The sequence below is a fragment of the Bactrocera oleae genome, chromosome 2, assembly GCF_042242935.1.
Source record: "Bactrocera oleae isolate idBacOlea1 chromosome 2, idBacOlea1, whole genome shotgun sequence".
NCBI classification, from domain to species: domain Eukaryota; kingdom Metazoa; phylum Arthropoda; class Insecta; order Diptera; family Tephritidae; genus Bactrocera; species Bactrocera oleae.
The window spans coordinates 18,376,672-18,393,598 of NC_091536.1; the positions used below are offsets into that span (position 1 = coordinate 18,376,672).

Consider the following 16,927-nt stretch of genomic DNA (forward strand, 5'->3'; position numbering starts at 1 on the left):
ATATACGTATGTATCTTCACGAAATTTATCATAGATTGTTGTTGGCAACACTCCAATCTTCGAATTTATTGTTTAGATCGGACAACTATAGCATATACATATATGTACATTGATCGTTGGAAATTAAGTTCTTGTATGCAAAACTTTTTTATTAGTGAAGGGTATTATTGCGTCGGTGCAACCGAAGTTAACGTTTTTTCTTGTTTATATTTAGAATTTTCAAAGTTCACTCTTTGTTGTATATTTTGTGGTTTTTATAATTTAATGAATATGCATGAAGACGACTATTAATTGTGTAAAGAATTTGTACCACCTTAATAAGCTTTTAATAAATTCAACAGACTTGAATGCCTATAAAAAGTTACCAGTTTAATAAATAAGTGGTGTAGAAAGTGAGCATCTTTTCCTTTTTAGTGCTTTTAAATGGCTACTTATATTCTTTATTTATTTTTAATGATTATTTTACAGCTAGTTTTTAACTTAAGTAAAAAAAAAGAAATATATTTTGCTCTCTTTACATTTTCAATTTTTATTTTATTTTTATTTAATATTTTATATTTATTTTATATATATATATTTTATACTTTTTTGTTTTAAATATTTTCTATCTTTACTTTTTTCTTTTTAATTTTCCTTTATTCCTTTGTTTTCTTTTTTTACTCTTTCCTTGCCACTTGACGTCCAACGAACTGCGTAATTTAATTTATAATCATAGCACATAATTTAAAAGCAAGCACAAAAACAACAAACAAACTCACATCACATGAATAATGAAACCAGAAATATTGTAAGATCGTTGCATGCATACATACTTGTACATATACATATGTATATGCATGTTTGCTGTAAATGTAAAGTTCACTGCTGGACAACGACTGCGATCAGCTACAATAATAGCAACAAAAATTAAATATTGACTACAATGTTGTTATTTTGTTTAATGCGCTTTTTAAATGCAACCATGCGTAGATATGCGCGCGTACCGATTTGTACATATGTACATGCATAATTACATACTACATACTATTATTACAAAGCACTTCTTAATTTATTTCTCTTTTTGTAGTTTTTCGCGCTGCCGGCAAATTAGCGGGTTTATTTGTTTGTTATTCTTAATGTTTATTATTTGTGCCGGCTTTTTGCCGTTGCAACGCCTTTACATCACATGATTAATGTTTGCTTTTTCAATGTTACAAAGTTATGTGCATTCCATTAAAGTATGAGTTTTACTAAGGAACAAGAAATTATTCTGTTGAGAATATTTTTGTAATCACATCATCATCAGTGCAAGCATTGGAGTTTTTAATTAAATTTGCACGTAATTTAATCATATTTATTTCTGTAAACTTCTGGTATTCATATTTTTTTTTGCATATAAACTTATTAAAAAAATCTAAATTTTAATATATATTTTGGTTTATCTAATACTTTATTTAATTTAATTTTTTTTATTTTATTATTTATATTTTATAATTTATATTTTATTTAAAAATATCTTTGAGTAATTTGTTTTATAATATTTTATTCAGTTTATAATCAATTTATTATTCTTTAATTTTTATGTTTCTAAGCATATTTTTTATTTATACGTTTTTTTAATATTTTGCTTTTGATTGTTCATTTTTATATTTTTTTATTGTTTTTTAATTATATGTTAATTGTTTATTAAAAATTTTAATTTATTTCTTTTTAATTTTTTTGAATTTTTTTTTAAATTTATTTAATTTTTCAACTTCTATTCAAAAGAAAAAATCTTAGGTTTATGTAATCAGTTATAACGCTTATTCAGCGAAAAAATTGCAGAAGCGGTGAATTTTAAATACCAAGTGTGGTTAAAGCGTTCCCATCACGAAAGCTCATATCGATATAGTGATTAAGTTATTTTTGAAAAATTAATGCTTTTTCGTTTTATTTGCTAATAATCCCACAGGAATGTTTACACAGTCGGCAAGTCTAGGCTATTCATACTTAAACTGCGTTGTGGATTTGTTAAAAATAATTGCACATACATATGGTATGCCTTGCAAGCTCATGCGGTTCTTCTATTGTACAATATCTTCATTTTTTCCATAAATGAAATTGTAAAAATACAGAAGTCGAGATAAAAGCAAATGTCCAAGTCGAGAGTGATTAAATTTATAGGCGTTTTGTAGCAGATAAAAAAAGTGCGTACGTGTGTATGCACATGTTTCTATACTTTAACAAAACTACATACGCATACAAATATGTATATGCAAAATAAAAAAATATAAACTTTTTTGTTTTTCAGAGATAAATAAGTTGCTGCGTATCAATTTGTTTTTATCTTGTGTACACATAGACATATCAACATATCCATACAGACACATACGTATTTATGTGTAAAATTCAATTAATTGTTCTAAATAAGCGCACGAGCCATAAGAAAAGCGTATAAACCGGCAAAGTGCGTCAATAGTAGCAAAACGACGCAACGTTTCCACTTTTATTTTTATTTTATCTTTGTAATTTAATTTGGCAATAAAGATTTATTTTTTTAGTTTTTTTTTTTTGTTGCAGCGCTTATAAATGTATGCATGCACATATGTATTTATTTTTTTCTTTTATTTTTTTTTTTCGTTTTGCACTGTTAAGTATTTCAATTGCGTATAAGTTCACGTTATTTTGTTGAACAAAAAAATGTGAATGAGGCGAAATTCATTAAAATTCACTTGGGTTTTTCGTGTAGACAGCGCCAACTGCGTGTTTTATAATAATTATATAATAATTAATTTTTAAAAAATTTTTTTTTTAAATACATTTTTTTTTAAATTAATTTTATAATAATTTTTTTGAAAAAAATTTTTTAATAATTTTTTTAAATTAATTTTTTAATAATACTTTTTTTTGCTTTTAAAAATTTGTTAATATATTATAAAGTATTTATAATAAAAATAATTTTATTTGATTTCGAAAATAATTATTTTTAATACACTTACACAAAAGCCATAAATAAAAATTCAATTTCCTTTAGATTTCATGCTTCGTGTCTTACAAACTCGCATTTTTTCATAAAAATTTCATACAAAACGTTTTTTAAGTAATGTGTAATACATTAACTCTATAAAATTATACATTTAACGCATTTATTGTTGAATCGTCTTTTTTTTGTTAATTAACTTTGTTAAGAATATTGAAGTACCATTTTTGTAAACTTATTTACGGTTATTTCAAACTAATACTAACATTATCACAGTTATTTAAAGTATTATCGCCAATTTAGTGAACAGTTAGGCGGCAGCAAATGTGAAATTGAAACGTGATATTTGTTATTTGTGAATTTGTTAATAAAAAGAAAATATTTAGCAGAATATATAAAAAACTAAAAAGCTTAAAAAAAAACTAAAAAAATTTAAACAATTGGTCAAAAAAATATAATTTTTCAAAAACTCGTAAACCAATTGTTTATATAAAATTTCTACACTAAACTACTGCAAGAAAAGTGAAATTTCGCATATTGCATTGAAGAATTGCATACAAAGAATATAAGAATATAAACAGAAATTCGACCGTAATTTCATTTTCAGCTAAACAAACTTGTATACTGCGCCGTGGCTTGCCTTGTCTGCTCACAAAATTCCTTGTCGATCATTTGCCTTCCTATAAAGTCTTCGCATTTCAGTTGCAAGTGAAATTGCACTCATTTTATTGTTGTAAATGTGTTATAAATGTTTTTCTACGAAATTGCAAACATCCTCGCCCGCGCAATGCGCTATAAAAGTTGACGCGTAATGCATTACAACAAACGTGTATATGTATATCTAGACACATACTTTTAGCTATAAGATATTTTTATTTTGATAACACGTTGCTCTGCGTACACAAATACATATATATACATATGTATATTGTATATTTAATTGGTTTAAAGTTGAGAAAAAAAAATACAATAATTAAATTAAACACATTCTTAATAATTCACCTATAATTATTTGTGTTTCTTATTTTTTTGTTTTGTTCTACAGGCGGCCATAATGAAATCACACGCTATAGCAGCGAAGATGTTTCGGGCAACGAGTCCAGCGAGGCGCCGAAAATGACGGAAATCGAACGTCAGGCGGAACTCAATCGCCACAAGGAGGAAATGCAAAAGAAGCGACGCAAGAAGAAACGCACCAGTTCCTCTTTGCATTCGTCAACATTTCAAGGTGAGACATTGTTGTTATTATTATTGTGGAGATTTTAATTAATAAAATGATTTAAATAACTCAGCTGCTTTCACGTATTATAATAATAAAAATTTGTTAATTTTTTCTATAACTTAAGAAAGTAATTATAATTTTTTTTTTATAAATTATAGAAGACGCCTATTTAATTCAATTTATTTTTAAAATGCTGAAAAATATATTTTATTGAAACTCATATATTTATTTGTCTGTGGATTGTTTGCGCAAGTGAATTGGTGGTCCATAACCATTATGGAGAAGACATAAAATAATTAATAAATATTAATTGATTTTATATTATTTTAAGATATTCAGATGCTATAAAATGCAAAATTTTACTTTTTTACATACAAAATCAGTTATAAAAAGCTCTCACATACAGCCCGAATAGGCTTAACATGACTTAACGGGGTTAACTGATGTTTCTATTTATCCTTCGTTCAATTCATGTGGCCCCTATTTTCCATATAGCTTTCAAACGGTCATAAATTGTTTGTTGTGCAACATTTAACATGGCTGCCATTTGCTTTTGACTCAAAGTATCATCTTCATCCAAAACTGCTAGCAGTTTGGCGTCTTCAAATTTGTTTGGTAGTCTTCCACGTTGTTCTTTTCTCACATCAACATCATTCACCGTTTTTTGCATGTTGCTTCTGATAGAGCATGATCACCATATGCCTCGACAAGCATTCGTTGCGACTCTGCATCACTTTTCTTCAAATGGAAACAAAAAAGAGAATAGTGTGGCAAGGCTTCTAGTTTAGTTTAATCTCTTAATTAATTAATTAATTTAATTATCCTAAAACCATGTTTTCTATACAAGCATACTTATTTATTTGAAAGAAACTTAATTACAAAAATTTATTTTAAAATAAAAAATCTATTACGGCTAGTGTTGGCTTAATTTTTCGTCTACACCAGCTGTTGTCCATTAGCTGACGTCTAAAATGTCAGCAATATTTAAATATAATATAATACCCTTAAATTGAATACGTCTACATTTAAGCGCTGACGCCGCAATTTTTTGCTTAAAATAAACAATTACTATATATGTTTAAGCTCATTTTAGATTAAAATTTAATATTTTAAAATTAAATGCGCAGCAGCACACAATTTCCATGCCATGCACTGAGTTTTTCTTACTCACCACGTTCCTAATAGAGCACTAAACCCGCCGCTACATAATATGTATGCCTGTATACCTGTATGTGTTTACCGGTCGGTACTTTACACAATATTTCCGAAATATGTATGCGAGGCTAAAAATACTTTTAAAAGTAAAACAAAGAAACTAAAGATTAAGAATAAAAGGTAGAATACATAGCAAGCTTTTGTTTTCATTAGAGGTGTGCGTGCCTTGGTGAAAATGGCACAAGGTGAATGCATGCGTAATTCGGGCGCTATGTATACAAAGAAAGATTATTGGAAAACTCAAAACTTAAGCACAAAAAAAAGCAAAATGATTAAATCATTGCACTGACACGTGCATAAATTTTCTGCTTTCGTTTTTCCTTTAATTTTCATTTGTTTATTTAATTTTTTTTTGTTTTTGTATTTAGCTGCTGTTTTGCCCAATAAGCGCCAATAACTTATTCAATCAAGTATACGCATTGTTTACATTGTAAACTCTAGCCGGCTATAATTTCTTGTGAAAAGTAAATATGTAAACATATTTTTATGCCGACGCGCAGACAAACGTACAAGCTTAATGCGCTTTTGGGGTGGAGGTTGTTGATCACCACGTCGTGGCGGCAGCGCAGTGTTGTGTTACGTGTGTGACGGCAGACAAGCAGCCAGGCACTTCGTTAATTTGTCAGCCCAGCGCAGCTAAATTTGCAGATCAACCTTATTTACTTATTTATTAAATTAGATAGCCATATATCAGCGTTTTGCAAGCGAAGCTTTATATTAACATATAGATATATATATATATATATATATATATATATATATATATATACTATATCAGCACTTGGTGTGCAGCTTGAAATTTGTTTATGTTAAAATAACACACACATATGTTTATTTTGTTTACAGAATTGTATAAACTGACGGGCGAAATCCTTGGCGAAGGCGCTTACGCTTCTGTACAAACATGCGTAAACATCTACACCGATTTGGAGTATGCCGTGAAGGTAATCGATAAAATACCGGGACATGCGCGTGCGCGTGTTTTTCGCGAAGTGGAGACATTCCATCATTGCCAGGGACATCCGGGCATTTTACAATTAATTGAATTTTTCGAGGATGATGAAAAGTTTTTTTTGGTTTTTGAAAAGGTAGGAAACTATAATATCATTTGTTTTATTTTGGAAACTTCAATTTACACGCAAATACTATTTGCAGATTAATGGCGGCCCACTGTTGAGACGCATTCAGGAGCAGATTTGTTTCTCAGAACACGAGGCAGCGCAGATTATCAAGGAAATTGCATCCGGTTTGGATTTTCTGCACAAGAAAGGCATTGCGCATCGTGATCTGAAGCCGGAAAATATTTTATGCGTCTATCCGGACAAATTGTGCCCGATTAAGATATGCGATTTCGATTTGGGATCGGGCATTAAATTCACCACAGACGTCTCATCGCCATCGGCAACACCACAATTGCTAACACCAGTGAGTAACCAGTCAGAAAAAATTTTATAAGAATTCGCTTTAAAAAAAAAAATAATTAAATGAAAAAATTATAAACATTTGTAATGTTGCTCTTGCAGGTCGGCAGCGCAGAATTTATGGCGCCCGAAGTTGTTGATCTATTCGTTGGCGAGGCAAATTACTATGATAAGCGTTGTGATCTGTGGTCACTTGGTGTTATCGCATATATTTTATTGTGCGGCTATCCACCATTTTCGGGCAATTGTGAAGAGGATTGCGGCTGGAATCGCGGCGAGAATTGTCGCACCTGTCAGGAGTTGCTCTTCGAGTCCATACAAGAAGGTAAGCTGCTATTTTTGTAAAAAAAATTTTTTTTTTTTTCAAAGTGTGCATAAAAAATTAGTAGAAATACAACTTGCTTACATATTCACTAAGTTGTTGCCTTCTTTTTAAGGACGTTTTTCCTTTCCCGAGGCTGAGTGGGAGGATGTAAGCGAGGAGGCCAAAGATTTGATACGTGGTCTACTTGTCAAGGAAGCGCCAAAGCGTCTAAGTGCTGAAGCAGTGCTAAACCATTCGTGGATCAAGTTTTCGGAGGAAGAGTCTCCGAATGATATTAAGAAAATGGAGAATCGGCGAAAGGCGCTACGCACACCTGGCAATATAAGGCGGTAAGTTGCGTTAAGAGAAATAAATATTTATGCTATTTAATTTTTAAATTATATTTACCTTTTATCACCTTCTATTGCTTAGCAATCAATCAGCGCGCGAGATATCGCGATTCGCCGAGTCGGCAATGGCTGTGAAACGCGTGATACTGCAACACTTTTCCATGCGTTATGACTACATGAAAGAGCGCCCGAACATCTATCAGCCGTCGCAATTGCAAGTAGACGCCCAGAATAGCGGCGCCGGCGCGGACAGCAACAACAGTCCACCCATATTTATAAAGCCACCACCACCACGTAGTCGCTCCATGAATAACACGCTGAGCGTCAGCAATAATCGTTCGATCTATGGCGGTCGTAATAGCAATCTTTATGCTACACGCCATTCGAGTCGTTTAGGCAGCAGCATTAATGGCGGCAAAGCGTCGAGCATCTATCAATCGGGTGCACCATCGTTCAAAACACTAAACGTACACCAAGAGGACGACGACGATGAGGCGCTGGAAGCATTTGGACGGCTCGATGAAGATGAAGAGTGGGCACATGTGGGAGAGCATCAGAACGGATACTTTTCCGCCGCTAATGAAGACGATTTAAAAGCGGAAGTGGAAGCCAGACGTAGGCAAATGGGAGATAATGCTGGAGATGAGAGTGACTACGAGAGTTATCCACATCTTTGGCGTGTTATGGACAATGAGGATGAGGAGGAGGAGTGTGAGTTAGGTGATGAGGTGGAAGCAACCAGCACAAATAGGCCATATGAACAGGATGGCGAGTGCAGTGATAATAATACGCCCCATGACTATAACGATTACACCAGACGTCCAAAATACTATCTAGATGATAATAACGAAGACGGAGAGATGGAGCTCAAAGTAGTCGAAGAGTTGGAGGACAAAAATCGTTGTCGTCATGGTGATTATGGTGATAATGCTATTACTAGTGATGCGGAGGATAGTTCCTGTGTTAGGAGTGGTGACGAAGGCAGTAAGACAACATTACTACAGGGTGCCATGCAAATTAAGGAGGGAGAGAGATCAGCCGAAGCTGAAACTGCTCTCCAGTTAAGTTTTAATAGATTACCTAATAATGAGAGTAAGGTTAATGATGAGAACATGGAGAACGCAGAGTGGAAGAGGAGGAGCGTTGATCAGGAGCGAATGTTTGAAGTTAATGATTATGTTAATGTTGATCATAATAAGGTTAAGGTTAATGATGAATTTGAAGAAAAAGTTGCAGATGAGGCAAATAATTCATTTGCAAAGGCAGAAATTGATGAACATGTTTTCAAGTTGGAGGAGGAAGAAAATATCGAAAAGCAAAATAAACAACAGCAAATAGATTTTGCTAACGAAACGAAAATGAATTTCAATGAAAATTCAAAAACAAATTTCAAAACTTATTATAACATCCAAGATAATAATATTGAAACGAAGAAGAATGCAAGCGGCAACAAAGCAAATGATTTGTTGCTGGACGCTGGACAAAACCAACTTCCAATAAGTGATATTAATTATATAACAATCACCAATTTAAATACAACAACAATCGCAGTTAATGCAACCAAAACAAATCACACCACCAACGACAACAAGAATAGTAATGTTTCGAATATGGAAACAGAAACCAAAACAAATATAGCAAACAAAATCATAAAAGATGCAGATAATGTTACAACAACAACAAAAGAAAATGCTATATTATTGGCTAGTATTAGTGATTTGAAAGATACGCTACCTGAACTTAATGAGACTGCAAACATTGTTGTCACCACGCCAATAAACGGAGTCGCTGCCGAAAATGCAGCATTCAATGGAAAAAGCGGAAAATCTGCAACGCCTGCCGACAACATAATTGATGAAGAGAACGGAGGAAAAGTTGTCGCAACGGATGGGAATGAAGATGAGCTGGTGACTTCCAAGAAACGGGTGGCAACAATGCGAACGACTTTTGGAAATCAACAACAACAAACACAAAAACAGCTAAAACAGCAGCAGAAGCAGCCGCCAAAGCAAAATCAAAAGAAGCAGCAGCTACAACAACAACAACAACCACAAAATCAAAAACAAAAACAACAAACTTTGATAAAATCAAAGCGGTCGCCACGCGCAAACAAAACACCGCGTAACGTCTGCTTTGCGCTGGGCAACAACAGCGGTCGCCATGCTGGCGGCGTTGACGACGTTTACGATGCATATCAGAACAATTATGACGCCGAGTTAGAGGACGATGCCGATGAAGACGACGTCGTTTACGGCAGACCACGTTCGCACAGCAACAACATCAACGCAACTGGTTATGCACGTCGTCAGCAACCATACAACAACAATCATCGACGCTACTCACAGCCAACAGCCGGCGTCAATAAGCAGCAAGAACAGCAACAGTCGTCCGGACAGAAAGCCGAAAATTGGCGCAATCGCGGTGGTATTCTAATAAATGGCAACAATGCCGGCAACAGCAACGGAGACTCATCGAACAGCACCGGTTTAAGTGCCACGGTTGCAGTAAATAATTACCGCAACAAGTATCGTTCACAAGGTGGTGTCAATTCGCCCGGCTGGAATGTGGGCGGCGCTCAACGTAATGGCGGCCACTACTACAATGCCCGCTCCGGCGGTGGCAGTTACAGTCACGTCGGCGTAAGTGGTGCCTCGCCACCGTCCGATGACAGCGGCAGCGGTTCTGCAAGTGCCATACATAACTGGCGTAACGATTGCATCTATACGGGTGCGCGTAATTGTGGAATGCAACAGCGACGCAACTACCAGCAACCCATACACGATGGCAACGGCGGCAGCATTATGCGCGCGCATTTCAACCGAAACAATCAATATCAGCCGCGCATCGGTTCAGGACGTTTCACGCATTCACCAACCGGCAATATGTATGTACCGCAGTCGCGCGGCAGTGCCGTCAGCGGCATATATAATAGCGGCCACGGTTTTGGTTTGGGTGGCGGCGGCGGCGGCAGTAGCAGTGGTTCACCAACATCGGCTGGTGAGCTGGACATTGGACTCTCACCGCCGAGCGAGAGTTTGTTAATGCAGCGACGTATGCGTGTAGTAGCAGGCGCTGGGCGGCATCGCAATAATGACTTCGGTGTGGGCGATTTCTGCCAATCGGCAACGGCTAACGGTTAATAAGCGAAAAGTTTACTACATTCACATCCATAAATACACACATAAATATAACACAAAACAAAATAACATTCATAGAAATTGAAGCAACGCTCGTTTCACGAACGTTTTGTTGCTCTTAAAACGAAACCAACTCGATTTCATTTATGTATACTTATTCAAAAATCTAAAAACTATGTAACTGTAGGTGTGTGTGTGTGAGTGCAACAAGTGCGTAATGCGTTTTTCTTTTTAAGTAAATGTGGGCAATCAGTAGTTTGTCAATTAAAAGCGAAAGCCGGCGCGTGCTTTGAAACACTTTTTAATCGCCCGCAATTACTGCTTGTTTGTTGACTCTCTACTTTCGATAGTGTTGCCCTCAGTACATTTAAAAACTAAAATTCACATGCATACTGTAACACCTCGCACACTTTTTGCGCTCACACATTCACCCACACAAAAATTCTGAACCTATTCGGTTTTTTAATATCACTTATGTATTTCAAAATCTACGAAAGATAACCTACTTTTTTGTACTACTCGTAATAATTTAATTTTCTTCTTTGTGTAACGGACAGCTTGTTTGTTGAGCGTGCTTATCTCTAAAGCGCACATGCCGCGCATTTCGTTTAAAAGTTAAAAAGTAGCTTTGCGTAAAAGCTAACGAAAGCTCGTAAGGCTTGACGCATGACTCAAAATAATATGAAATAAGTTGCAATATGTTGGCAATAGTTAAAACATATATTTTTTCCCCCCGATTTTAATTAGTTACAAGTTAATGTCAGCAATTTTGCTTACAATTAGTTTTCTTTTATCCATACACCACTCTCTGTCGCGCTCAACATCACACTGTTCGAAATTCCAAATACACATAATTTAGACGTAATTACTACATTAATACTATTATCTCAAAATTTTGTCTTATTTTCTGATACAAATGTTTATTTTCCAATGTGTTTAATTTTTTATATATCTTATATTATTTCAAAGACTTTTCGTAACGACTGTTAAATGTAAACCAAAAAAACAAAAAAAAAGAAAAGAAACGCCAACACCAGAGCAAAAACAAAAGAAGCACACATGTCAAATTTTGTTGTAAGATGATTAATAAGGATGTTGATGTTAAATACGCTATGGCTGTTACGATGGAAAAACAATGGCTTTTTGGCTCGCTTATGTAATGTGTATTATGAACGAAAATGAGAATATACAAAACAAATTGTTCATATGTACGAACACCACACACTCAACACATCTGCCACTGTGCACACTTACTTTTCTTACATAATACACATACACAAAACACACACGTACATAACCAAAACAAAGAAAAAAAATACAAAAACAAAAAAAAATTGGTATGACAGTGAAAAAGCGAAGAAAAAACACTTACACCATCGTACAATACAACAAGTCGTTCACTTTTTTTTATAAAAAAAGATATGATAATTCATATAATTTTTAATAATTATAAAACAAAACTTTTTTGCATAAAAGAAAATCAAAAAAAAAAACAGCACTGAGTTTGATTCTTTGATAACTAATGTTAATTGTATTGTAACTTTACTCTTGTTGCGCAGCAGAGAAAGCTGTGGCTTACGAAGAGCAAAAATTGCTAGTTACAGTTGTGTTGGCAGAAAAAGCAGCAGCTGCAACTATAAAATAATATATACCAATTTTAATTACATGCAATTTTTTCCTTTGCATATTGAATAGCTATATATTCTTTAGTTCAAAAATGTGTTTTTTTTTTCAAACAAAACGAAATTGATAAAAAATTAGAAAATAACTATTTGTAACTTCCCGTCCCAGACGTGTAAGCATTGCAGGTTTAAGTAAAAACAAACCAAAAAAAAACATGGTTGAGCGCAGCATTTTCCTTAATAATTTGCGTTGTGCAAAGAGTTGAGCGCCTAAGCATATATGTACATATACATATACATATGTATGCATTTTTACATAGAAAAGTATATACCATATATGCTAATTTTGAAATTAAAAATATCTGAAGCTTATTGTACTGTAGTATGTATTGTACTCTTGTTGTTTTTGAAAAGGCCGGCGTCTTGATTTCAGTGACAACAATCGGCTACTTTTAAAAATTTTCAAATAAGTCCCAGAAACAAACAGAAAACTCGTTGATCTGGCGGAGCCTCACTAAAACTGCGAATGTTATGTTAGGTCATGAAAACGCTCTGGCACTTGATGACATTGACTAAATTAGTTTTGTTTAAATCAAAATTCGAAATACTTTTTCGGCTTCATTTTACGATTTACATGATTTCGATGAGGCTATAGAAATAATTTTCAATAAACAGGAAATTTATTTCCTATATATAGATAAATAGTCTTGCTGCCAACATCTAATCATATAATTTTTTTTTTAAACTCTTAGCATTCCTTTAAAGCCGATTTATTTCAAAAGCACCAACAATGGTTATTTTTCATAAGTACTTTATACATATACTTGTACATATATTGGATCGGTAAGTGAGTTGAACTTGAACGAAAATTTTGCTTCCAATGATTTGGATGTAATTTGTTTCGATCGAATCGGAAAGTTTTTCGATTGAAATGGATTCACTGATCAGCTCCATTATTCTTGTAATGGTGGCTTTTGGAACACTCAAGCAGAGAATGCTTATGAATACTATATTCTTTCATTCTCTGACTCAATCACGAATCATGTGTGGCCTTTGTGATATGCTAATATTTCGTACAATTATTTAATAAAGTAGCATTTTAGGCGTTTGTGCAACGCTGGTAGTTTCGAACTGTAGAACATGCAACCAGAGAACGTAGAAATGAATTCATTTACGTTCTCTGAATATATTAAGCTTGTAGGCGCTCAAATTCTTATTATATTGAAATTATTAATAATGTGTTGCCTACAATTAGGCGCTCATAAAAATGTAATCTGCAACGGAAACTCGTTAACCGCAGCGATCTTATAGAGGGCAAAATGTAACAATTACGGAAGTTTCTTTATTAAGTTGGCCGAAGTTGTAAAAGCTCTTTGGCAGAAATGGTTAATATTTATAGCGTAGCAGTCTACTTAGAAGGTAAAACTGCGAAAGTTAAGTGATAAAAATTGGTTACTTTATAAATGAAAACAAAAACAAAAAGAACAACTCTTGTTTTACATAATAAAAGCGTGGAAATATTTGTATTGCGCTCAGTTTTTGATGCCAAAGTTGTTGTATTTAAAGCATGAGAGAATGGGATAACTGGGTACGAAAGCAAGCTGTGAACGCGATTTTGTCAGTAAAACACACACACACACACATACAAGTGTGGCTTAGAAACGAAATGGAGAGCGAACGGACCGACCCATTTGCAGCTTGCGTCTGCCTTGGTTTTTCTCATTGAAATATTAACTTATTTTATAAATGTATTAGTCTTCTACTATTACACATTTTCTGTTATGAAAAACAAAAACAAAAGAATGTTGAACATTTCGAAATTTCGAAAACAAATATTATGCAAACAAAAAGTGCAAAAAAGAAACCGAAGCGATGTTGCTACATATTGTAGTAAAGCGTACGTGAAAATTCCATTTAAACATGAAACCAACACCATACATACATACATATATACGAAAAACGTAGCAACATTTATACTACATATAAACATACACACACATACCATACAACGGCATAACAAAAAACGATTACTACACAACGCGCTTACACTAATCACTAATTCAAAAACAAAAACAAAAACACATACAAAAAAATACAAAAACAAAAAAAACTTATAAAAGTTAAAAGCAAAAAAAAAAAAAAAACAACCAAACTCCCTCTCAAAACAAACATTTTTATATAAACTATATATATTTTTGCAAATCAGTGAGAAGAAGAAGAAGAGTAAGATGATGATAAAGAATAGCTGGTGATAATGCCAAACAGAAGGCGAAAGTAGTTCTAGCAAGCGTGTTAGAGGCGAGCGAAAAGTTAATATGCTGAGTACATTTGTTAAGAACCGAATGCTGATTGAGAGCACTGAATCTATGTACGCACTTATGTAATAACAACGCTACATTATGCAACTTTGTCAAAATTGAAAAAAAAAATAACAAAAAATAAAAACACACTTTGTTGTAAAGCGGCGCAACGTTAGTGCGCAAGCGTGGCGAATTATTCGTATATGGTGTAATGAGGCGATCAGATGAGAGCGTGCATGAATGATAGGGAAAAAAACGAATAAACATAAAATAAAACAGAAAGCATGAAAGCTCATAAAAATTATAATAAACAAATAAAAAGGAACTCGAGAATCAAGCAAAGCGACAATTTTGCATTTTATTTCTGCAACTAAAATGATTATTGGCTAATTGCAAAAAAAGGTGAGTAGCAAAGAAAAAACAAACGCGGTATTAAAATGGAATGCAAATGTGAAGATCATTCATTTTATAGCCGCATTAAAAGCATTTTTGTTCTTTCGAAATACTGATCAGCTGCTCAAGTGTAACCTATGTGATCTTCGAGCCGCAAATCGGCCTCATTTTTATACCCTGAACAGGGTATTATATTAAGTTTGCCACGAAGTTTGTAACACCCAGAAGGAAACGTCGGAGACCCTATAAAATATATACATAAATGATCAGCATGATGAGCTGAGTTGATTTAGCCATGTCCGTCTGTCTGTATATATACAAACTAGCCCCTCAGTTTTTATTTTTTCTAACAAAGAAGCTGCTCATTTGTCGGAACGGCCGATATCGGACCACTATAGCATATAGTTGCCATACAAACTGAACAATCGGAATCAAGTTCTTGTAAGGGGCCTTTGTATTTGTGAAGGGTATTATAGCTTCGGGGCAACCGAAGTTAACGTTTTTTCTTGTCTAACCTAAAAAACTACGTTTATTTTAAATTTTAGCCTATTTTAATATAATACTTACTTATATTCATTGTAAGACATTTTCCGAAAATTTCGATATGTGATTAGAGCAACTAATTACTTTCACGGCGAGAATAAATAAATTCTTATACTAATGTAGAATGTGGCGATTTGTGCTTATTTTAAAGGCCCAACTAGCATGACAGTCGAAAAAGACAACTTTTGGGTATTAACCCAAATTTTTGGAATATAAATAGTAAAATTAAAAAAAATAAATGTAATATATTTCGAGTTCTACGTGATCTCCAACAGCGCTAAAAAATGTTCAACACTGCTGCAGCGATTCCGGCATTCTGAGTGGATGAAACCTCACCATTTTCTGCTAGAAGATATTGTATGTAAAAGTGACATACGGTCGAAAAAATCAAAAAATTGACAAAATGGCTGCGTTTAAAAAAAAAATTGAATTTATTTTATTGTCATTGAATTTTTAAACAGATCGAAAAACTGCCAGGTAATTGCATGGACAACTAAATGTATACAGAACATGCAGAAAATTTGATAGTGATCGCATCACCGAATGATCATCTCCGACTAAAATTTGAAAAATGTAATTTTGAGAAAAACACGTTTAAATATAAACTGATATAATTTCCATTTACTTAACTAATTTGACGACAACAGCTATAATAACTTTCACAAATACAAAGGCTCCTTACAAGCACTTGATTCAGATTGTTCGGTTTGTATGGCAGCTATATGATATAGTAGTCTGATTTTGGCTGTTCCGAATTTCAGATCGATTGCTTAAAAACTGAGGGACTAGCTTGTATATATAATATACATACAGACGGACAGACAGCCATGTCCGTCTTAACCAACTCAGCTTATCATGGTGATCATTTATACATACATTTTACAGGGTCTCCGACGTTTCCTTTTGGGTGTTACAAACTTCGTGGCAAACTTAATATACCCTGTTCAGGGTATAACAACTACATGTGATGAAGTCTGCTGCTCTTCTGCGACAGCTATCAGGTACCGAAACGCCGTTAGTCATAGCAAGTATACATCTTGTGCGGTTCATTTTGCGCCGTTTGTAAATTGTTTATATTTTTATAAAAAAAAACTATTTTGGTAACCAACGTTAACAAGTTCTTTATTTTCAATTTAAATCGCGCCTAAATAATTTTATTTTTTACATATATTGAACACGGAATTTTTGCATATTTTGCGAAAAAATTTTTATCTCCAAAGTAAATAAACCTATAATTTTGAAAACATGATATTCTTATGCAAAATATACCAAGCGTTTGCAAAACAAAAAACAATTTGGGGAAATAATGAACACAGTAATATGCATAAGTTTGGTACACATATCCACCATCAACATGGGCGGCACTGCGTATATGTAATAAACGAGTTGAGTTTCTAATGTCACACAGGTAATACTGATTTGGTCTTTATACGGCACACGAATTCACCTTCGCTGCTGCTTTTTATAAATAATAAGTAGACA

The 16,927-nt window shown here is 33.6% G+C and overlaps 1 protein-coding gene across 2 annotated transcripts in view; it reads left to right on the plus strand.

Annotated features, from left to right (window-relative positions):
• Lk6 (Lk6 kinase) overlaps nucleotides 1-11,816 on the plus strand; it is a 30,941-nt gene extending 19,125 nt beyond the window's left edge. For both annotated transcript variants that reach the window (XM_014247943.3, XM_014247944.3), the window contains exons 2-7: nucleotides 3,984-4,166; nucleotides 6,222-6,463; nucleotides 6,531-6,800; nucleotides 6,899-7,121; nucleotides 7,234-7,450; nucleotides 7,533-11,816. In XM_014247943.3, the coding sequence (XP_014103418.2) occupies nucleotides 3,984-4,166; nucleotides 6,222-6,463; nucleotides 6,531-6,800; nucleotides 6,899-7,121; nucleotides 7,234-7,450; nucleotides 7,533-10,590 (4,193 nt within the window). In that variant the 3' untranslated portion in view covers nucleotides 10,591-11,816. The remainder of the gene's footprint in view (nucleotides 1-3,983; nucleotides 4,167-6,221; nucleotides 6,464-6,530; nucleotides 6,801-6,898; nucleotides 7,122-7,233; nucleotides 7,451-7,532) is intronic.
• Nucleotides 11,817-16,927: the final 5,111 nt, after the last annotated feature.